Source organism: Aspergillus ochraceoroseus (genome assembly GCF_002846915.1).
Source record: "Aspergillus ochraceoroseus IBT 24754 chromosome Unknown P175scaffold_2, whole genome shotgun sequence".
Classification (NCBI taxonomy): domain Eukaryota; kingdom Fungi; phylum Ascomycota; class Eurotiomycetes; order Eurotiales; family Aspergillaceae; genus Aspergillus; species Aspergillus ochraceoroseus.
In genome coordinates, this window is record NW_024468477.1 from 2,243,679 (window position 1) to 2,261,171 (window position 17,493).

Below are 17,493 nucleotides of genomic sequence, written 5' to 3' on the forward strand. Positions count from 1 at the left end.
AATACCCACCAACCCAGTCAAGCTAGAGGCAGTAGGAAATCCCTCACATGGGTTATTTTTCCCGTATCAGAGGCCCAGCGACAGATCCATAGATGAACCATTCGGAGTCCCTGCGGCAATTGAGTAATAATCCCTCCAGCGAGGCTGGCAGTTCGTGATCGTGACAGGCAGGAGACTTCTAAATCGACGATCGAAAGGGAAGGGGGAAAAAAAAAGACAGAGCTGCAGCAGCAGATCTGGAGCTGGGGCCACACAGGGATGATTTAGCGTAGAAAACCCGCGGAGATCATCTGGTTCTGGGGCGATGGCGGATTAATTGATTCTTCACAACATGGAGGAGAGATGAAGGGGAGAGAGGGAGGTCGATCGTCTAGGTCCTCCGTAGTTAGTTAACGGGTGGATGAGTGAGGGAGTGTTTTTTTTCTCGGGACAACTCAACTGCCGGCCAAACTGTAGGGGGAAATTTGCTGCCCAATTTGCATCATCGTCCTGGCCTCATCTTTGCCTGGTTTTTTTTGGAGTCCGAGGGGTACGGAGGGTTTATCGAGATTGATCGAGATTTACTTTACAGGTATATCTGGATTTCTTGCCCTGTGCGTACCGACCAGTCAGGTTTATGTATGGATATGTATGTATATATTCGCTGTTACTCTCTCTACTCCGTACAGAGGCATCGTCAATCCATGCACATCATCATATCCTATCCAAGAAAGAATAAATAAAAAATCGCAGTTGTTTCGTAAGATCATGTCGTCCATTGCCTTTTTGTTGCTCCTCCACAACAAAAGACGGAAAGAGAGAGATTACACCCGTAAGTACACTTATATCCCCCCGACCCCAGGGCCCGGCCCTGATCCCCCAAAAAAGTACCCTTCAAGTAAATCGTAGTGGGCGTTTTCACTCCAGTCATGCTGAAAGTCAACTGCCATGCCAAACCCAAGATCGATTCCAACACTATGTTCCGCTCCGTGCCCCAACGAAGATATACCGTGTGAGTTATAATCCGGGTTCTCATCAGATCCCATGGACATCTGACGCTCAATGCCTGAGGAATCATATTCCAAGAAATCAAGACCCATTCCAGAGGGATTCTCTGGATCCGCGGGTTGGAACTGCGGTCCAGCGGTCGCAGGACCGGCGCTGCTCGGGGACCCATTTGGCTGAGGAGAGTTACCGTAGTAGACAGAAGTCTCATAATTCCCATAGTATTCCATCGATGGCGTGCGCTGACTTGCTGGTCGAGCTGATCGATCTGTCGCGAAATTCGGGTCCGAAGTTTCGGACACGGGGAAAGGCGGCACAGGTTTACGAATGCTGCTGCTGCCCTGCCTCTCGGGAACAGAACCACTGTCGCCGAAAAGGTCTCCGAGGTTCATATCAAATCTGGGAACAGGTCGAGATTGCCTCACCTGGATTTGTCGCCGAGCTGGACCATGCCGCTGACGACTTGCATATTGTCTGGATCGGCTCGAGTGCATCGCGTTGGCCTGTCTGGCTGCACTGGCGCTCGCTCGGATTTGGCCAAGGTCAACCTGAGACCCGAACCCAGTGGTCGAGAGACTCATTTCGATCGTGGCTTTGCTCATTCGGTCGAACGCGTCCCGACACGCCTCCGCAGGCGGGCATTTATGCATTAAGTCTCCAAGCACGGAGGTCGCAGCAAGCACTGTAAAGTCCACTTCGTCAAGTGTCTAAGAAAAAGAAAGAGTTAGATTTTGCAACGGAACAGTAAAAATGAAAACAAAGACGCACCAACCGACTCCGCACCCACGGAGAGTGCCAGATTGCATATAAAAATGAGAGACCTAAAGGGGGGGGGGAACACGTGAGCAGGAAACAATATAGTTGAGAATCAGGGATTCTGACCTGCCATGAAAATGTGATGGGTGGCTAGATATGTATAATTGACCAGACGCACCCGATGCATTTGGCGATAGATGCGAATCACTTTTTGTCCGGCCTCTGCCACCTTGTAATAGATATCATCCTCGTCATCTTCATCTACCTGTGAGAATGACGGGCTAGAAACCTCCTCAGCAGGAGAAAGCTCGTCCGCCAGCTCAGCGGGGACGGTTAGGCTCTGTTGATATAGCATGATGACAGCTTGCCAATAATTCAGCTCAAGAAACTCAACCGAAAACCGTACACCGGTGTCCTGAGGCGTTGGTGCGCTCTGTTGCCACTCCGCCAACCGTCGATGGACATCCTTCCTCCACGAGCGGAAAGAATCAAACCCTTGGAGAAAAGGTGACATGATATCGGCGCGCATGAAATTCTTTGCCGAGTATGGGGTCCTTTGCCTTGCGAACCGTGCCTGTTGGTACTGTAGGACATCCTGGATCTCCGATTGTAACAATCGCAATTTGAAATAATGGAACGCTGCATGTTTATAACTTGGGGCGCCGCTAGGGGCCATCGTTATCCCAGATTTCGTGATATATTTGTCCTCTAAAACGGATGGAAACTCAGTACTAATAGCTTGATCACTGATCCCAAATGGGCGACCAACACAGCAACTGACAAGACGGTCGAAGCTATAGACACACCACCACAGTCGTCGGCGGAAGTCACGCACCCATTCTCGACGCCCGCGCTCGTGCATATCAATTTGCCCCTTTCCCTTGCTTTCTTCTTTATCATGTGACCGGGTTATGTTCTCGTTTCCGGGGGCATCGATTCCCGTGCCGTCCTCGTAATGGAGGCCAAGGTCAACAGCCAGTCGCATTGCCACTCCGACAATATACCAAAGTCCAGGGGCCACGGGCCGGAGTAACGCAAAACTGGCAAGAAGGAGAACCGCTTGAAGTTCTTCCAACGCCCCGAAGCCATCGTTGGCTGTAGAGGTTGAGAGAAAAGATTCCAAGTGAATGATCGCAGACGCATGGTATTCTTCCGGTTGATATTGATGGCCGGAGAGGCGCAGCCTTTTGGATGTGGCTGGGGAACGACCACGACCCTCCTGTTGATCGTCTGCGGCTGGTTTGTCCTCGAATATAATCCCAGCGCCAATGGCAAAGACGATATTCAGGATGTAAAGGCTTCGGGGCGAGCGGTTCTTCTCGTCAGCGGCATATGTACGGTCAAGCAGTTCCATAAAATCTGACCGGTGAAGGATGGGTATTTGCGGGTTGGCGTGCTCAAAGTAAAGATCGGCTAGCTTCTCGGCTAAATCCCTGTCGGGGAAAGCAGCGCATTTCATCATGGATCTTGTTTGCAGTCCAAAGAATGAGTCCCGCATGGTACTCCCCCCAGTTCCTGTCGCACTATGCGGAAGGGGCTCCTTGGGACGTATGGGGCCACGCTCGGAGGCGTTTCCCGGGACAGAACTCTTGACGGCTGCGAAAACCACTCGGGCAAAAGAGATTCCAGAAGTCGAGCCTAAATATCGCGGGTCAGACGTTCCTTGCACTGATACCATTCCAATGTTCGACACCAGGTTCTGTATTCGCCAGCTATCCTCCTTCGCCGGATCCTGGTTGTTTTCCGGGTCTTGCCCGCGCCTGGCTTTATCCAATCCCTCCACCAGACCTTCTTTATCTTCCTTAATCCGAACCGAGTTACCATTTCCATTCGCTGCGGATACTTCAGGGGCTGCTGGGCCGTCCGACGGGGCAATGTGCGTTGGCGTAGTAGATTCGTAACCCGCTTCCACTTTGACAGCCGCCTCTTCGTCGAAAGCCGCGGCGCCTTTGAACTCAACCCGGTGGTCTACCAGACGCTTTTCAAGGTATGCCACTCGTACCTCTAGGAAGTATACATAACTGCGTGGGATTTCGCGTTTGGTGATCGGGTCGTATCCAACACAGCGGACTCCAGCCTTTTCGCATGACTGGCATCGCGGAAGTCGCTGATCACAACGATTCTTGCGCTGACGGCATCGGTTGCAAGCAGAAACATTGCGGAAGGAGGAGGAGGAGGAAGAGGAGACTGTAACTGCACGTCCGTCGTTGGGAACATGTCGCTGCGATTGCGTGGAGGATTCCGGCGGAATGGACCCGGATTCAGTAACCGGATGTGATCGCTTCTTCCCAACGGATGTTGGTGAAACAGGGGAAGTAGGATTCGGCATAGCGGGGTAGGAATGACGACCAGAAGCGCCAAGATGCCACCATGTCTCAGGAACGAGTGCTGTTGCGGTGTTTTAGGTGAGAGGAGGGGGAGGCTGTATATCGTGAGAGATCGAGGAACGAGTCAGCCGTCATGTAAGCCATACACCAGTAAGTAAAGTAGCAGAGCACTTTGCTCGGGGCTGAGAGAGATGGTGTGTTCCACGGGAAACCAAATCCAGTGCGATGATGGATAGCCGCAGGAGGTTTTCTTTTTTCTTTTCTTTTTTTTTTTTTAATTCTCCGAGGCAATGGTCAAAGCAGCGAGCAATTCTGTCTGCAGTGCATGACGGCAGTAAAATAAGTAGCGATTGATAGCGAATGAAAAAAACGAAAGGGGGGAGGGTGGAGCGAAAGCGAAGGAATCCCCCCAAAAAAAGCAAAGGAAAAAAGAAGCCGTAGGCAAGTTTCGAGAAAGAAAGAGATCTGGAGATGAATGTATGATTGGCCACTGATAAGCTGATCGGAACTTTGATATATATTCCATATACTCCGTACAACCACAGCGCAATATGATTGGAAGCAGAGCTACAACTCCTAGGTAGTGATACCTGAGTACATTGAGTAAGTGGTCATTAGGTGAACTCCAGCTCTGAGCTGCTGCGGAATCATCTTGCGGGGCTTGTCTTGAAATATAAGCAAAAGAAATAGTAGTAGTAATAGTAGTAATAGAAGAGTGCCTAAGTATGGATATATCATAAGGACAAAAAACCTCCCAGATGCAGAAAATGTGTACCCAACAAGAAATGACCCAGAAAGACAGACATCCTCTCCCGCATGCTTTTGGTTTCAACAGATGCATCCAGTCTATGAACAGCGCCAACCCATCTTGAAAATCATGATCTAAAACAACGAGAAAGGGCTAATCAGGAGTAAAGTAAAGCCAACCCATACTCCAAGGAAAAGAAATGAGGAAGAAAGAAAGAAGAAGGGAAGAGTAAAGTGAACCCCAGGTGCTTAATCTTGGGCAAGGAGCTCCACGGTCTCCGCATTCGAACCGGCTGGCGTGGTTAACTCCAGATGTAACACCTCCATCTCGTCAACGCTGGTCCGCGCCGAAGAAAGCAATCGCCGCACCTCTTCGGGGCTGCCGGCTTCCTTGTTTGCCGCAAATGAAGCCCGCAAAGCGTCGCTGTTTGCAGGGGCCACTTTGGGCTCCGACTCCCTCTCAGCGTCCTTTCGGGGTTCAGCTTCCTCCAGCGAGAAGCTCTGAATAGCACCGATGGCGCACACAATACCACAGGCCCACCAGGAGATAACGGAATAGCCACTGTCAAGGCCCTTGGAGTGGAGAAATCCGGTGACGGATGGTCCGAAGGCCCGGCTGAGACTCGCGGTTGAGGCGGCAACGCCATTGATTGACCCCAGGACCTTAGACGACGGGGCTGCGTTGGCAATGAGAATTGCAGTAGAAGGGAAGGCGATGACATGGAAGGTAATCTTGCTGATCAGGGCGACATAGGCAGCAGTCATCTGGAGTTTCTCGGGCAAAAGGATCAGGTACGGCACCAGGAAATAAAGCGGTGGCCAGACGAGTAGAACGAAGCGAAAGGTACGCAGGGTCCCAAAGTGGCGAACAGCGAAAGGGAACAGCCAAAGTTGGGCGATCATCGAGTACACGCCTTGCACTGCCAGCATGAATCCGATCGTTTTCGTAGACAGCGCTAAGCCCCCAGTAAACTGGAAGGGTAAAGTAACATTGTCATTCGACTTTGGAGTGCTCAGGAAAACCGGCATGAGCTGGTCGAACGAAACACTGTGGCTATCGTGATGTCAGCATACAGGAACTGACTTGAAGAAGCGTACCTTTTTTCCGAAGGCACATTGGGCGACCACTCCACACACACAAAAAAAAAAAAAAAAAAAAAAAAAACTTACTAGGCAAGGATTCCATATGCGATAATATTGAAGATTACCTGCTTGGTAAACGCTTTGGGTGTTCCTCCTGACTGTCCATTCATCTGCTTTTCAATGTCGTCACACTCGGATAGACCATCTAGCTCCTTCACTGGGCCTAATTGTGGGGACGATTCGGTGCTCCTATACTCCGGTGGAGGGATGTTTTCGTAGTCAAAATAGTCTGCAGCTGCGGGGTCTGCCTGGACGTCTGTGTCCTGGGACAACTTGACGCGAGAATAACAGCACTTGGCAATCAACCAATTGCCCAGCTCCAAACCAGGGTCACGGCGATGCTTCTTTTCCGGATGGGTCTCCTCCAAGAACATCAGGCCAACCACCACCCCCGATCCTAGGATGACAACGCAGACCAAGTTGGGCAGCAGAAAAGGAAACCTCTCGAAGATAGTGCCGCGCTGAAAGAACCAGGGATAGTTGTCGCATGGCTGTGACAACGCACCGCCCAGCGCGGGACCAATGATCGAGCCCAAACACCAGATGAAGGGCATAATCGAGTAGGCTCGTGGCTGATGCTCCTTGACAGTGACGATCTCTGCAACCATGGTTTGAAGAACCCCAATATTTCCGTTTAATAAGCCGCCTAAAGATCGGGCGATCATAGCTGTCGGCAGGTTGGGAGCAAATCCGAAGACAACCATGCTGATGGCGGTTCCAATCAGACCCATGACCAGGACGGGCTTCCTGCCGATCCGGTCACTCATTCGACCCCAGAACATGCCCGCTGAGAATTCTGCGAAAGTAAAGGACGAGGTAATCAACCCGGCATACAGCGCAATCTTTCGATCATTGTCTGTCACGTGGAATGATTCCACCATGTGATAGACGTAGGGGAAAATCGACATGAATGCGATTGGCTCGCAGATGCGAACAAGAGCTTGTGAAACTGTCAGTCGCTACCCAAAGCCATAACAGAACAACCATGGACGCTGAAACGTCCCTTGTAGCCATTCTGCAAAGAGGCGTCTGTTCAAACATGGGCCATCTGCAGCGAACACGGATACTCCAAGTACTCCAGGAGCGAAAACAAAATCAGACATACCTAGAACAAACAGTTGACGGATAGGAAACGCGGACCAATAACCGGCGGGTTCGCCATTTCGCCAGCGTTGGAAACATGATGGTCGTTTGAACATTTTGTTTGACGACGGTCTCGAAGGAAAAAAAAAAAAGATTAGAGAAGGGACAAAGTATGGCGTCTCTTCCTTGCTAAAAGCTAGCAAGTGAGGAAAACGCCCAGAATGGAATGTGTCGTCCTTCCAGATGCTCCACTGATACAGAAGGGAGGGAGTGTGAAAGGATGATAAGATCGGTATACTGAAGGTAGGAACTTTGTCGTTAAAGGGGGCTCGGCATTTCTCCCCCTGTCGTAGATTGATCTCAAATGATCCTGTGAAACAATCTGTTTTTATTGTCCTGTTTTCTTTTTCTCTCTTTGTTATTTTTTTTTTTTAAAAAAAGATGTCCGTATGTTGCTTCCGAGAATCTGCTAGAATGTGTGACCACTGCAAGGGAATCCAATCACGCCAATCTTAAGTGAGAACCCAATTGGAGCGAAAAGCCGTCGAAACAAGGGCGCAACGAAGTAGAGTAGAGGAATTGAGTATATGAGGGCGGAAATTAAGGTATGAGGGGAGAGAAGAGTGAGAGGTCCTCAGGAAGTAAATAATGGTAGGTAAGAGGTAAGAGGTAGATTGGAGGAAGAGCAGGAGGTTGAGGAGTATTTGATAGATGGGAGACAAGAGAGAGAGAGAAAGTTCAAAAGGCAGATCCGGACGGGAAAGGGAATGAATTATGAAGTCCTAGATATGTGATCAGGCGAAAGACTAAAAGCGTTAACGGTTCAAGTTCAAGTTCAATATCTGGAGCCCATTTCGGTTACAGCTGTACAAAACCTTGGAAGGATGCAGCAGGATGCAGTCAGTCTACAGCAAACAGTTGAGGAATAACAGGATCCACATCTTTGTCTCTGTCTACTTTTTTTTTTTTTTTTTTTTTTTTGAATATTCTTTATTAAATTAATTCCATCGAATTTTTCTAACCCTTTTATTTCATTTTTTTATTTCTTTTATTTTTCAGACTGATGTTTTCGGCGGATAGACTAGGCGGAGAGAAACTGGAACAAGAGAAGGATGAATCGGGGCCACCCGACTGGCCATGAGAACCCACCGGACAAAATAATGGGGTACAACAGACGGAAGGGAGGCCCAATTTCCAAAATAAATAAATAATAATCATCATATAATAAAGAGAGGGAGAGAGAGAGAGGAAAAGGGGTGGAGCCAATCGTAACCCATCAGACGATACAAGTAGAGTGGTTGCCATCCATCAAGCTCCGAACATAGGTCATTTCGACCAGTTGGGTATGATTTCTCTCCTCTCTTGTATTCAATCAAAATTACCCTGACCTCAGGTACATTTTGTTAGGTACCGCCGGATATCGGTGCAAATGAGATTCGACAGCTTCCATCGTACATACTACCTACATACAACCAGCCAGCCAACCACCAGGCTGAAGAAGAAGAAGAAGAAGAAGAAGAAGAAGAAGAAGAAGAAGAAGAAAAGGGAGCACAAAATGCAGCCCGATTACCCGGACAGGACAGAGTAAGTGGGACATTGATTTCAGAAAATGGTTCAATCTCTGGTCAGATCAGGTCACCTGGGGCAAAAAATAAATAAATAAATAAAAAGAGAAAAAGAGAAAAAGAGAAAAAGAAATAAAATAGAAGAAGGGAATGAAAAGACATACTAATCACAAGTGGAAAAGAGGGGGAATCCAAAAGGACACCCAATAGAGCCGCCGCCGCAGATGGACCGGGGAAGAATCCAAGGTGTAGTTAGAAGCGCGCTAAAAGGGACCATAAAGGACGATCGGCTTTCCAGAAGTCTGGTTTAGTGTGACTGAAGTGAGATGATAGATCTAACAGCGCTACTCTAGTCTCTCTTGTCTGGCCTGTAGGATAGCCTGATGCTCCTGACCGTCCCACTGAAGAGTCTCAAAAAAAAATACTATCATCACCCTTTTTCTTTTTTTTTTTCTTTTTTTTTCTATTTTTTTCCCCCCCTTCCTCCCCTCCATTCTTCCAGGTCCACAGGGGCGTAGGGTAGAGAATTCTCGAAATCATCTTAACCCGTTCCTAGCATTAACTACCCTTTGCTTCTTTTCACTCAACATGATTAAACCAAAATCGGGAAATTGAGTCTCTACATCGTCCTCCAATCTCAGGCTATCGAGACGTGTCGAGAATTATGAATCATTACGACTACTAATAAGTAAGTATACTGCTAGTAGTAGTAGTAGTAGTAGTAGTAGTACCCTTCAACTTCAACATTATTACAACTACTACAACTACAGCTACTACGTAATACTGCCAGCGTAGAGCAGTAGTACCTACAAGTACTAGTAGCACAGAATAGATAAAGAAGTAAATATTCTTTTTACGACGAGCTCAAATTCGACCCGTGACCATGACCAGGGGGGGGGAAGTTTTTATTTATTTATTTATTTATTTTTTTGTCCACTTGAAGAGCTCGAAATTGGGAATAGACAAACAAAGCAAAGAAATGTATAAGAGAGAGAAAAAAAAAAAAAAAGGCCTTGTTTTAGGGGGAACTGGAAATAAAAAATAAAAGGGAATATGCGGTGTACAGACAGACCTTGTACGGAGTACAGTACAGTCAGTCTACGGGTATACTACTACTACTAGTAGTAGTAGTACTATAGTAGTAATTCTGACTTTCCTTGTAATCTGTAATCTAATAGGATCTTATTTTGGTCAATTGGCCAGGAGATAAACGAGGTATACTACTAATAGAGTGCAGAGGACAAAGTTCAAGCGAAATCGGCAAAAATTGCATACCTCGATTCGCTAATGCTGGAGAGAAACTGAAAGTGAGCAGTCCAGAATACCTACGATTGAAGTAGTATTACCTGGGTAATGGTAATAATAATAATCAGATCCAGGTTTCAACAACTCTCTCTCTCTCTCTCTCGCTCGCCCTTACGGTGAGAAAAGGCGCTATTCTTTCGTCACTTCCGTTTACCTAAAGTGGGTCGAAAACAGGCTGATCGGGGAGAAAACTGATTGACATCTAGAGTACTATAGATCCTTAGGATGCACTTATTCGGATTCTGTAGATACTAGTGAAAAGAATCGAATACTACTTTTTCTGGTGGAATTGGGTTCGAAATGGTCTTTTTTACACAGTAGGCTGCGGGAGGGATAGAATCATTCCCCAGGGAGTTGGATAGGTAGTGAGTTATACTAAGTAGGTACGGAGTACAACCCGACACTAATAAAGTTCCTAATGACTCCTAGATCCATTCTACTTGACGTCACTCTTCAGAATGACGCCTAACGGCTAGATTCCTGCGTCCTCAGCTCAGTGACATGGAATTCTTCACCGTACTGCTCGTGGCATTCGGTGCTGGAGCTATGTCCCGATACTATTATTGTACTCACATTACTTGTCGGACAGGAATTCCATTGGCTGGTGGGTATCTAAAACTTGGCCGAACGAGAAGATTGTTCCTCTGAATAGTTAACTAACTATATACCTAGACTTAGAGAGCAGTGCCAACTATAAGTGGGGATTGACGAGGCCCGACGGACTGGATTCTTTCCTCACGAACCCATCTTAGTTCTGGCTGTTGTTCCTCTGTACGGAGGGAGGTACACGAGTAATACACCGGTCCATCTGTGCTGCAGAGGCCAAATAGTACCTGGCTTAGCGCAGCTCCAAATCTAAAGCCACGCGAGACAAATGACGGTGATGAAGGGAAGAAAGACTAAGAGAGCTGGGAGAATCAAGGCTGGAATGTAATATAAAGCTGCAAGTGATCTTTTGACCACCACGGACAGCTTCTGCCGTATCTCCCTTACCGAGTAGTATCGTAGTGCTAGGGTGGTTGCTCCTTGGGACCCCTTTTTTTTGTTTATGTTTACTCCGTATTGGCAAGGCTCAAGAGATGGCAAGGCGGGTGATCATCAAAAAAAAATAAATATTAGAAAAAAAAAAAAAAAAGGGGAGGGGGAGGGATTTCAGAGCTACTACGTCATCATACATATTTGCTATCGATGGTATTCCCACTGAATATGAGGCAGAAACGTCCCATCGGCTACCTATGTCCACACAACCAAGTGGAGTTGGGTTTTGGGTAACAGGTACGAATCACTTCAATAACATGAGATTAGAGCCTGAAATCTGAAACCGGAAGCCACTTTTGGAGGCGTAGCATTCAAGATGGCGATCGCAGAAACGAGCATATTCTACCTAGGGCTTACTCGGGGCCCTTGAATCCTTGACACGTTTGCTTAATCTCTCAGGTAATTAGTAGCACTAGCCACTAGCCAGTAGTTACCTACTCCGTACATCTATTGACGTGCTGGGGATTTTCCTGTCTGCACGGAATGCATACCACCTTGACTCAGCTGCTTATCGTGCAACTTTTGGCAGAGGTATCTATCTAGGTGGTCCCTTGGGCTGTGTGAAGGTTAACGGGTGACCCGCAGGGTGGTCCGTGGGTCGGCCATCTGGCGGTGACGGGCCAAAAAAAAAAAAAAAATAAAGGACCATAAGGAAATCCGGGGTGTATAGGAGCAGAAGACTACGAGTGGGCAAGTTAGAAAGTAACCTGGTGAATCCTTCGTATCGTTATATCGTGTTCATCCCGATAACCATTCGGACGTTTCGGAAGTCGACTACTAGTAGGAACAACTGAAATACTATCCAAATGCATTCGCTCATGTGTTTCTGCGCAATTATCCATCAGGTGAGCATTCGCTAGCTGGGGCTGTCATGCCGGAGAGCGAGATGAAACTTGATTATTGGTGATCGGGTCCTCTGCGATAAAATGCAATGTGCCCAAGAGGGGAAATATCCAGTGAAGGATGCAAGATGCGAGATGGGAGGCAAAACATGCACAGGAACTAAGCGGTGAGAGGGAAATAGTTATCATCTCAGTCAGTAGAGGTTGGGTAACTATTCAAACAAGAAAATGAGACGCATGTATGAAGGATGCAGGACAGGAGAATTAGTAATATCTGTCAAGATCCTGGCTGGTTTTTCTTCTGGCTGCATGGTAGGCGCGTGTTTATTTTGCACCTCGCCTCGCCCATAGGCCAGCTAGGATCGGCAATCTGGTTAGTTTGGGCAGAAACCAAATGGCGGACAGCTTGTTGACACAATTTGACTTTGGCCTCGCTATCCAGCTTCTGACAGTGGCTAGGGGAAAGCCCTGGTCCATCTTGCAGCAAGTCAAACATACGGTGAGCATGGAAACATACCTGCCTGATCTGCTTCACAGCCAATTCTCGGATAGGTTCCGTTACCCGTATTGACAAACGGGGGCTAACTTCTAGGGTCATGCAAGCATAGCATAACTACCATATTCTTCTTTCGTCCTGGTCCCTGACCTATAGAGGACTACTCCTAAAAGCGGGGGTATCGTCATTACAGTTATTGTTGGGTTTCTACCAGATCTTGGGTGGGCAGAGATGACTGCTGCGGGCTGACTCTCTCTTGGACAAATGGTGAGTACGATAGCGAGCATGTACTCTCCGTATGTTGAGTAGCGTGGGAAGTCCGGAGGAGCATCGGATCTCGCGGTCGTTCCTACAGGTGGGCTCTCTTCCGTATTCCGCCAGATTGATAGCTGCCATCCCAGATCCATTATGCTCATCACATGGCTATCGAATATGTTCCGATCCGCGACTCCCCGTCCCTGGGCAGGGCTGGTGCGTTCCTACAGGCTGGAAACTTCGGAATTGTAGGTAAGAGGCAGCATCTTAATACCAATTTCAAGTCCAGACAGAGTGGATTAGAATGACGTGGGCTTCCCCCACCCCCTTCTCTTCCAAAGCTCCCACTACCGCCTTGCCCTTGTTCTTTTTCCTTTCTCTGACGGGTGACCGACATGGTAGTTTTCGAATTTATTCGCCGAATCGCAAACACGTTACGGACTCGCCTAGTTCCGAATCAGAAGCGTGGAAACCAGCCACCCAGAGATGAATTTGGTACTTTTTGTGGATCAAGGATCATCTCGAACATGCAATGCAGCCTTGGTGCCAGACTCTCGGGTCGGGGCTTAATGATTGAGATGCGAGATTGACCCGCCTGGATACCGCTAAGAAAAACGAAGTGTTTGACCATCTATTTTTGCCCCCTCGTGACCTGTGAGGGAAGAAAAGGGAGGTCGAATTCTTCCTTGGTTGAAACAGTTATCTGACGGAATTATTCGACCTTCTTGTTTGCGGTCTGGTCACAAGGTAAAAAAAGTCTATGGTACTCTGTAGAACACAGCTGAAAGATCCCAGAAAAATACATCCACCGGCCGCCACAGCCGCCCATACATTAGTTATTGTTGCTATTCTTACTTCCCCTGGTGACTGATCCATGACTGTTATTAACCAATGAAGATGCGCCCATTTGCTCACCGGCTAGCGATCCCACTGGGAGCCAGAGTTCTAGAAGGATTCGGCACATCCCAGACAGGGGTTGGAGGCTAATAATACTGGGAGATAAGATCATCGTCGCTGCAAAGGCCGGTCACTTCTGTACCAGATATTCCTACACGGCAATGCTGGTTATGATTGGTCTCATTATTAATGTGAAAGGAGAGCGGCTTCCAACTCCACCCAGGGGATTCCTTGATTCATGAAGGTGCCATTAAAACCCCACATCTGGGGCGGAAGAGCTCCCCAAGATGCTAAAAAGGCTGTTCCTTTCTCCGCGGCTGACTAGTGTGATCTTCGAAAAAGTGTGATGTGAAACGGTAGACCGACGCTTTAGATGGTGATTGGCGACGGGGCAGAGGATTCTCATCGGGGGCAAAAGTCCGGCATCCACCGTACTTTTTTAGTGACCCGGACGACCAAACGGACAAAAGTCCAGGCAATCCCGATAATAAATGTGTTTACCTGAAGTCTCCACTTGAATTTCGTTTTTTTTTTTTTTTCTTTCTTTCTTTCTTTCTTTTTTTTTTTTTTTTTTATCCCTAGGAAAGTTAATTCAGCTGGGATGGTCTACAGAGCAACCAGGGGAGTGAGAGGTTTCAAGGAATACCGTGACGTTGGTTGGATACTGGACGAGTACTCGTATATCTCCTAACTTCGCTTGTATTTACGAGTGTTTTGATCGATAGGACCATCCTACATGATTGACTAATATTACTTTAGCAAAGGGTAAAACTGAAAAAAAAAGTTCCTTGTAGGTACCCTGCTACAGCTGACAGCTGCCCCTGATGGCTCTCAAGTCTAGACGTACGGTACGGAGTACCTTACGAAGTACTGTCTACTCAGTCCTACTCGGTACTTGCTGGATCAAGACCCATCGGAATGCATGATCCGGTGCCGCGGGGACGGATTACACCTGGTAACCATGGATCTGGAGGGATTTATCATTTTCAAGACGACCTGGTGGGAATCATAGGGTAGAATTTCCCTCCGTCCCCTTTATTGACCATTTACTCTGTAGGTATTTCCCAAGTCCGAACTCGCCCCACCATCTCCGACTCGTTCTCCAGCTATACCTACCGGAGTACTACTACTACTAGTATGTACGCAGTAGTAGGAAGGAATGATCGACTTGCTTTCCGGTTTTGATCATGTGAGCTGCTGACGGCTCGTTAACAGGTACCGGGGGGGTTTTTTTTTTTTTTTTTTTTTTTTGGTTTGTCGACCGACACGGTATCAGCAGGAATTAGTTCCCATTTGTTCGCTCTGTTTATCTAACCTAGGTATCTATATCCACTAAGGCATCCATCCATGAAACTTGACTTTCCAAGTCAAGTGGACGTCGAATTATTTATCCTTGTCTGTGATTCTGATTATTTGGCCTTTTGACTAGGAGCTTAGGTTGTTAGTTACGGAGTAGTTAGTTAATAGGAGAGTTTCTTTGTCAACTATCCGTATGAGTAACTAGGTAGTTAACTACCACTACTACATTAGTACATAGTACTACCGACTAGTAGTACTCCGTACAGAGCGAACGTCTAACGAACGTGGGGGGGAGGGAGGGTCCTGTCAAGAAATGATCTGGCAGGGATCGACCAGGGATTGGAGATTTTACCTCTAGGTACCTAATCATTAATGTTATATGCCGACAGGAGTGGAATGCTCGCCTGATCGATATGATCCCGGTGTCATGCTCGAGAAATCCTGTTTTTGTGGCAACAGGGGAGAGGGAATTGTGACATACGTCCAATATGATGGATGGCTGATCACCGATCTCACTCTGGATATCATTCCAGGATTCTGACTTCTTATCATACTTTATTCTGTACTCGACCGGCCCTCCCCCCCCCTTTTTGGGGGGGGGAGTCAGCACGTCGAACATAGGTACGTTACCTAGGTACCACCAGGTACAGAGTACTAGCAGGATTACTAGACTTTATCTAACCAATAACGCTACGGTTGCTTCCTTTGACAGACTTTCGGATTAGAGACAAAGTCGGAGTAACTAACCATCGTATCTATACTATGACTGTGCCTCCTTTGCCCAAGCTTATGCGCAGGTCGTACGACAGTAGTGTCGGTCAAGAATTCTACCTACCTCTGTACGATGTGCAGGATGTAAACGTGGAGATATATCCCCCGGAAGATGCGGTGAAGATTGATCGGCCGAAGCCGCCATGGCAGGGCTCAGGAAATGTCGAAATCAGGTGGGGTGCGAAGTGCGAACAGGGCTCGAGATGAGATGAGACGGGACAATCCGACAAAGTCATAGTCATGGTGACGATGTTGGTGCATACTCGGGGGGGTGAAATAAGCCAGCCACGCAATGTAAAAGAGGTCTATCTGCAGCTTGTTTGATGCGGCCTGGTTGCACGGTGTGTGTGTGTGTGTGTCTACAATGGTTATTGGCCAACTGATTCTCAGGTGCTTTGTGTTCTGAAACGCCTAGCGCTGAAGCTGACATCTCTGCCTGAGCTTCTTGTTGATATGCAATCCCATTGGATCGACCAACGTGGCTTCGCATAACGTGTTTCTCTCGATCCTTCGCGGTTCATTTGGTATTACCTACACCGTCGGCATTTTCATGCAAGAGGAGGCAGGCCTGAAGGTGTTTAATCACACGGTCCGTCGAGGACTTCAGCCTTGTGGACGCATTAAACCCAGGCTCCAGGTCATCTGACCCAGGACTGCATCCCAGAGGTCTACATAGTTAGGGATCAACGACCGCTGCTTTTTCAGTCAAGGCCAGGGTTAATAACTGAGACGCATCCATGCCGGCTCTGCCTGTCCATTCCAGTTCCAGGTAACACAGCCAGGCGTTGACGGGGGTGACCAGTATCTTGTGTGACAGACCTCGAGAGCCACAGAGCAAGGCAGACAGACCATGAATCAAATGAATGTGTAGTTCGCTGGACACATGTTAATATTAACAATCCCTAGCCCAGTCCACAGACTAGGGAGTGCCCCCACCAGCGGGCAAAGGCATAAGTGTGGCATAGCGTTGACACTGGCGGTGTTCCATACGCACATAAGGGGTGCATAAACGGCTACTATACTTGAGTTTCATGGGAGGGAGTTAATCTAGGCTGACTCGCTGGGCGCGTCGTGGGATTTCCTAGACAGGTAAACGGTATGACAATGAACCTGGTATAAACAGACCCTGGAGACTCAAAAGGTGGCTTCAATCTCAAACCTCTGCAGGCATTTATGTACATAAAGCCCGTGAGGGACTATCTATAGTGATAGTGGCGTTGTCCGGTATTTGAGGCTTGGTGATCTGACTGTGATTATGACCATATTTTCAGGCTACAGGCTATTAGGACATATATTCATGATTCTTAAGTACAAAACATGCTTTTTAAACCATCTCAGACACTCCCAACCTCCAACACTGATATCCTGTCTCATTATTGAGTTAATGGTACTTTTTTTTCTCCCTCTCCTCCTTTTGTCGGACCAGCGGAATATCCTTTTTAACCTCTGGATTGAAATCTCCTTTTCTGTGCTAGATCTCCGACTCTTAAGGCGATCTCCAAAGCCGACGAGAAGCTAGCCAACCCAGATTGGAACTCTATTAATCGGGCAGTTAACTAATTGATTTCGTATTGATTAATACAATTCTACAAAGTACGAGTCCTAGCAGCACTAAAGTTCCAGGGATTGTTTTGCCATTGTGTCAAAAGTTCCATCCCATTCTACATACTGTCATACCTAGGTACGTACGTACCCCTCTTCCTCTTTCTGCTTATCCTCTTCTTGGAACCTGGAACCTGTAAGTAGCTCTTACGATAGATTCAAAATTCAGCTCTGGAACCTCTCCAGGAACACACGACTAACACACACATGCTTGCATTCCACGCCGGTCTGGCCTGGTCTCGCCTTTTCCGGTTTCAAACGCCCACTTAGAGGATCCCAATCTTTCCTCCCTGCCATTGGTTGAGATTCGACACAGTACCTTACATCGGGGATGCGGGATAGGCTGTGGACAGAAGTACGGGATACCTAGTTAGCTGGACACT

The 17,493-nt window shown here is 47.7% G+C and overlaps 6 protein-coding genes across 6 annotated transcripts; 2 read left to right on the plus strand and 4 right to left on the minus strand.

Annotated features, from left to right (window-relative positions):
• Window positions 1-821: 821 nt before the first annotated feature.
• Window positions 822-4,069, minus strand: P175DRAFT_0432906 (Zn(II)2Cys6 transcription factor; the record flags this gene model as incomplete). The annotated part of the gene is made up of 3 exons (XM_040893571.1): window positions 822-1,691; window positions 1,753-1,805; window positions 1,867-4,069. 3 exons carry the CDS (start codon window positions 4,067-4,069, stop codon window positions 822-824), a joined length of 3,126 nt encoding a protein of 1,041 aa, XP_040754298.1.
• Window positions 4,070-4,149: 80 nt separating this feature from the next.
• On the minus strand, window positions 4,150-5,012 carry P175DRAFT_0149650 (uncharacterized protein). Its single transcript, XM_040892447.1, has one exon. It carries the CDS (start codon window positions 4,906-4,908, stop codon window positions 4,342-4,344), a length of 567 nt encoding a protein of 188 aa, XP_040754299.1. The 5' UTR covers window positions 4,909-5,012; the 3' UTR covers window positions 4,150-4,341.
• A 51-nt stretch (window positions 5,013-5,063) lies between these two features.
• On the minus strand, window positions 5,064-7,156 carry P175DRAFT_0529992 (MFS transporter; the record flags this gene model as incomplete). Its single annotated transcript, XM_040899743.1, has 3 exons — window positions 5,064-5,868; window positions 5,985-6,897; window positions 6,949-7,156. 3 exons carry the CDS (start codon window positions 7,154-7,156, stop codon window positions 5,064-5,066), a joined length of 1,926 nt encoding a protein of 641 aa, XP_040754300.1.
• Window positions 7,157-8,296: 1,140 nt separating this feature from the next.
• On the plus strand, window positions 8,297-8,683 carry P175DRAFT_0499454 (uncharacterized protein). Its single transcript, XM_040896740.1, has one exon. It carries the CDS (start codon window positions 8,470-8,472, stop codon window positions 8,626-8,628), a length of 159 nt encoding a protein of 52 aa, XP_040754301.1. The 5' UTR covers window positions 8,297-8,469; the 3' UTR covers window positions 8,629-8,683.
• A 1,673-nt stretch (window positions 8,684-10,356) lies between these two features.
• P175DRAFT_0499456 (uncharacterized protein) lies at window positions 10,357-10,944 on the plus strand. The gene is made up of 2 exons (XM_040896741.1): window positions 10,357-10,514; window positions 10,583-10,944. The coding sequence occupies exons 1-2, from the start codon at window positions 10,412-10,414 to the stop codon at window positions 10,660-10,662; spliced, it is 183 nt and encodes a 60-aa protein (XP_040754302.1). The 5' UTR covers window positions 10,357-10,411; the 3' UTR covers window positions 10,663-10,944.
• Window positions 10,945-15,661: 4,717 nt separating this feature from the next.
• P175DRAFT_0529994 (uncharacterized protein) lies at window positions 15,662-16,541 on the minus strand (the record flags this gene model as incomplete). The annotated part of the gene is made up of 4 exons (XM_040899744.1): window positions 15,662-15,838; window positions 16,044-16,176; window positions 16,234-16,383; window positions 16,429-16,541. The coding sequence occupies 4 exons, from the start codon at window positions 16,539-16,541 to the stop codon at window positions 15,662-15,664; spliced, it is 573 nt and encodes a 190-aa protein (XP_040754303.1).
• Window positions 16,542-17,493: the final 952 nt, after the last annotated feature.

Bases quoted from the DNA above. Each gene is read 5' to 3' on its own strand.
- P175DRAFT_0499454 (XM_040896740.1), top strand. From the start codon at position 8,470: ATGAGATTCGACAGCTTCCATCGTACATACTACCTACATACAACCAGC.
- P175DRAFT_0499456 (XM_040896741.1), top strand. From the start codon at position 10,412: ATGGAATTCTTCACCGTACTGCTCGTGGCATTCGGTGCTGGAGCTATG. The intron at 10,515-10,582 runs GTGGGTATCTAA...CTATATACCTAG, and splicing joins GACAGGAATTCCATTGGCTG to ACTTAGAGAGCAGTGCCAAC.
- P175DRAFT_0149650 (XM_040892447.1), bottom strand. From the start codon at position 4,908: ATGCATCTGTTGAAACCAAAAGCATGCGGGAGAGGATGTCTGTCTTTC.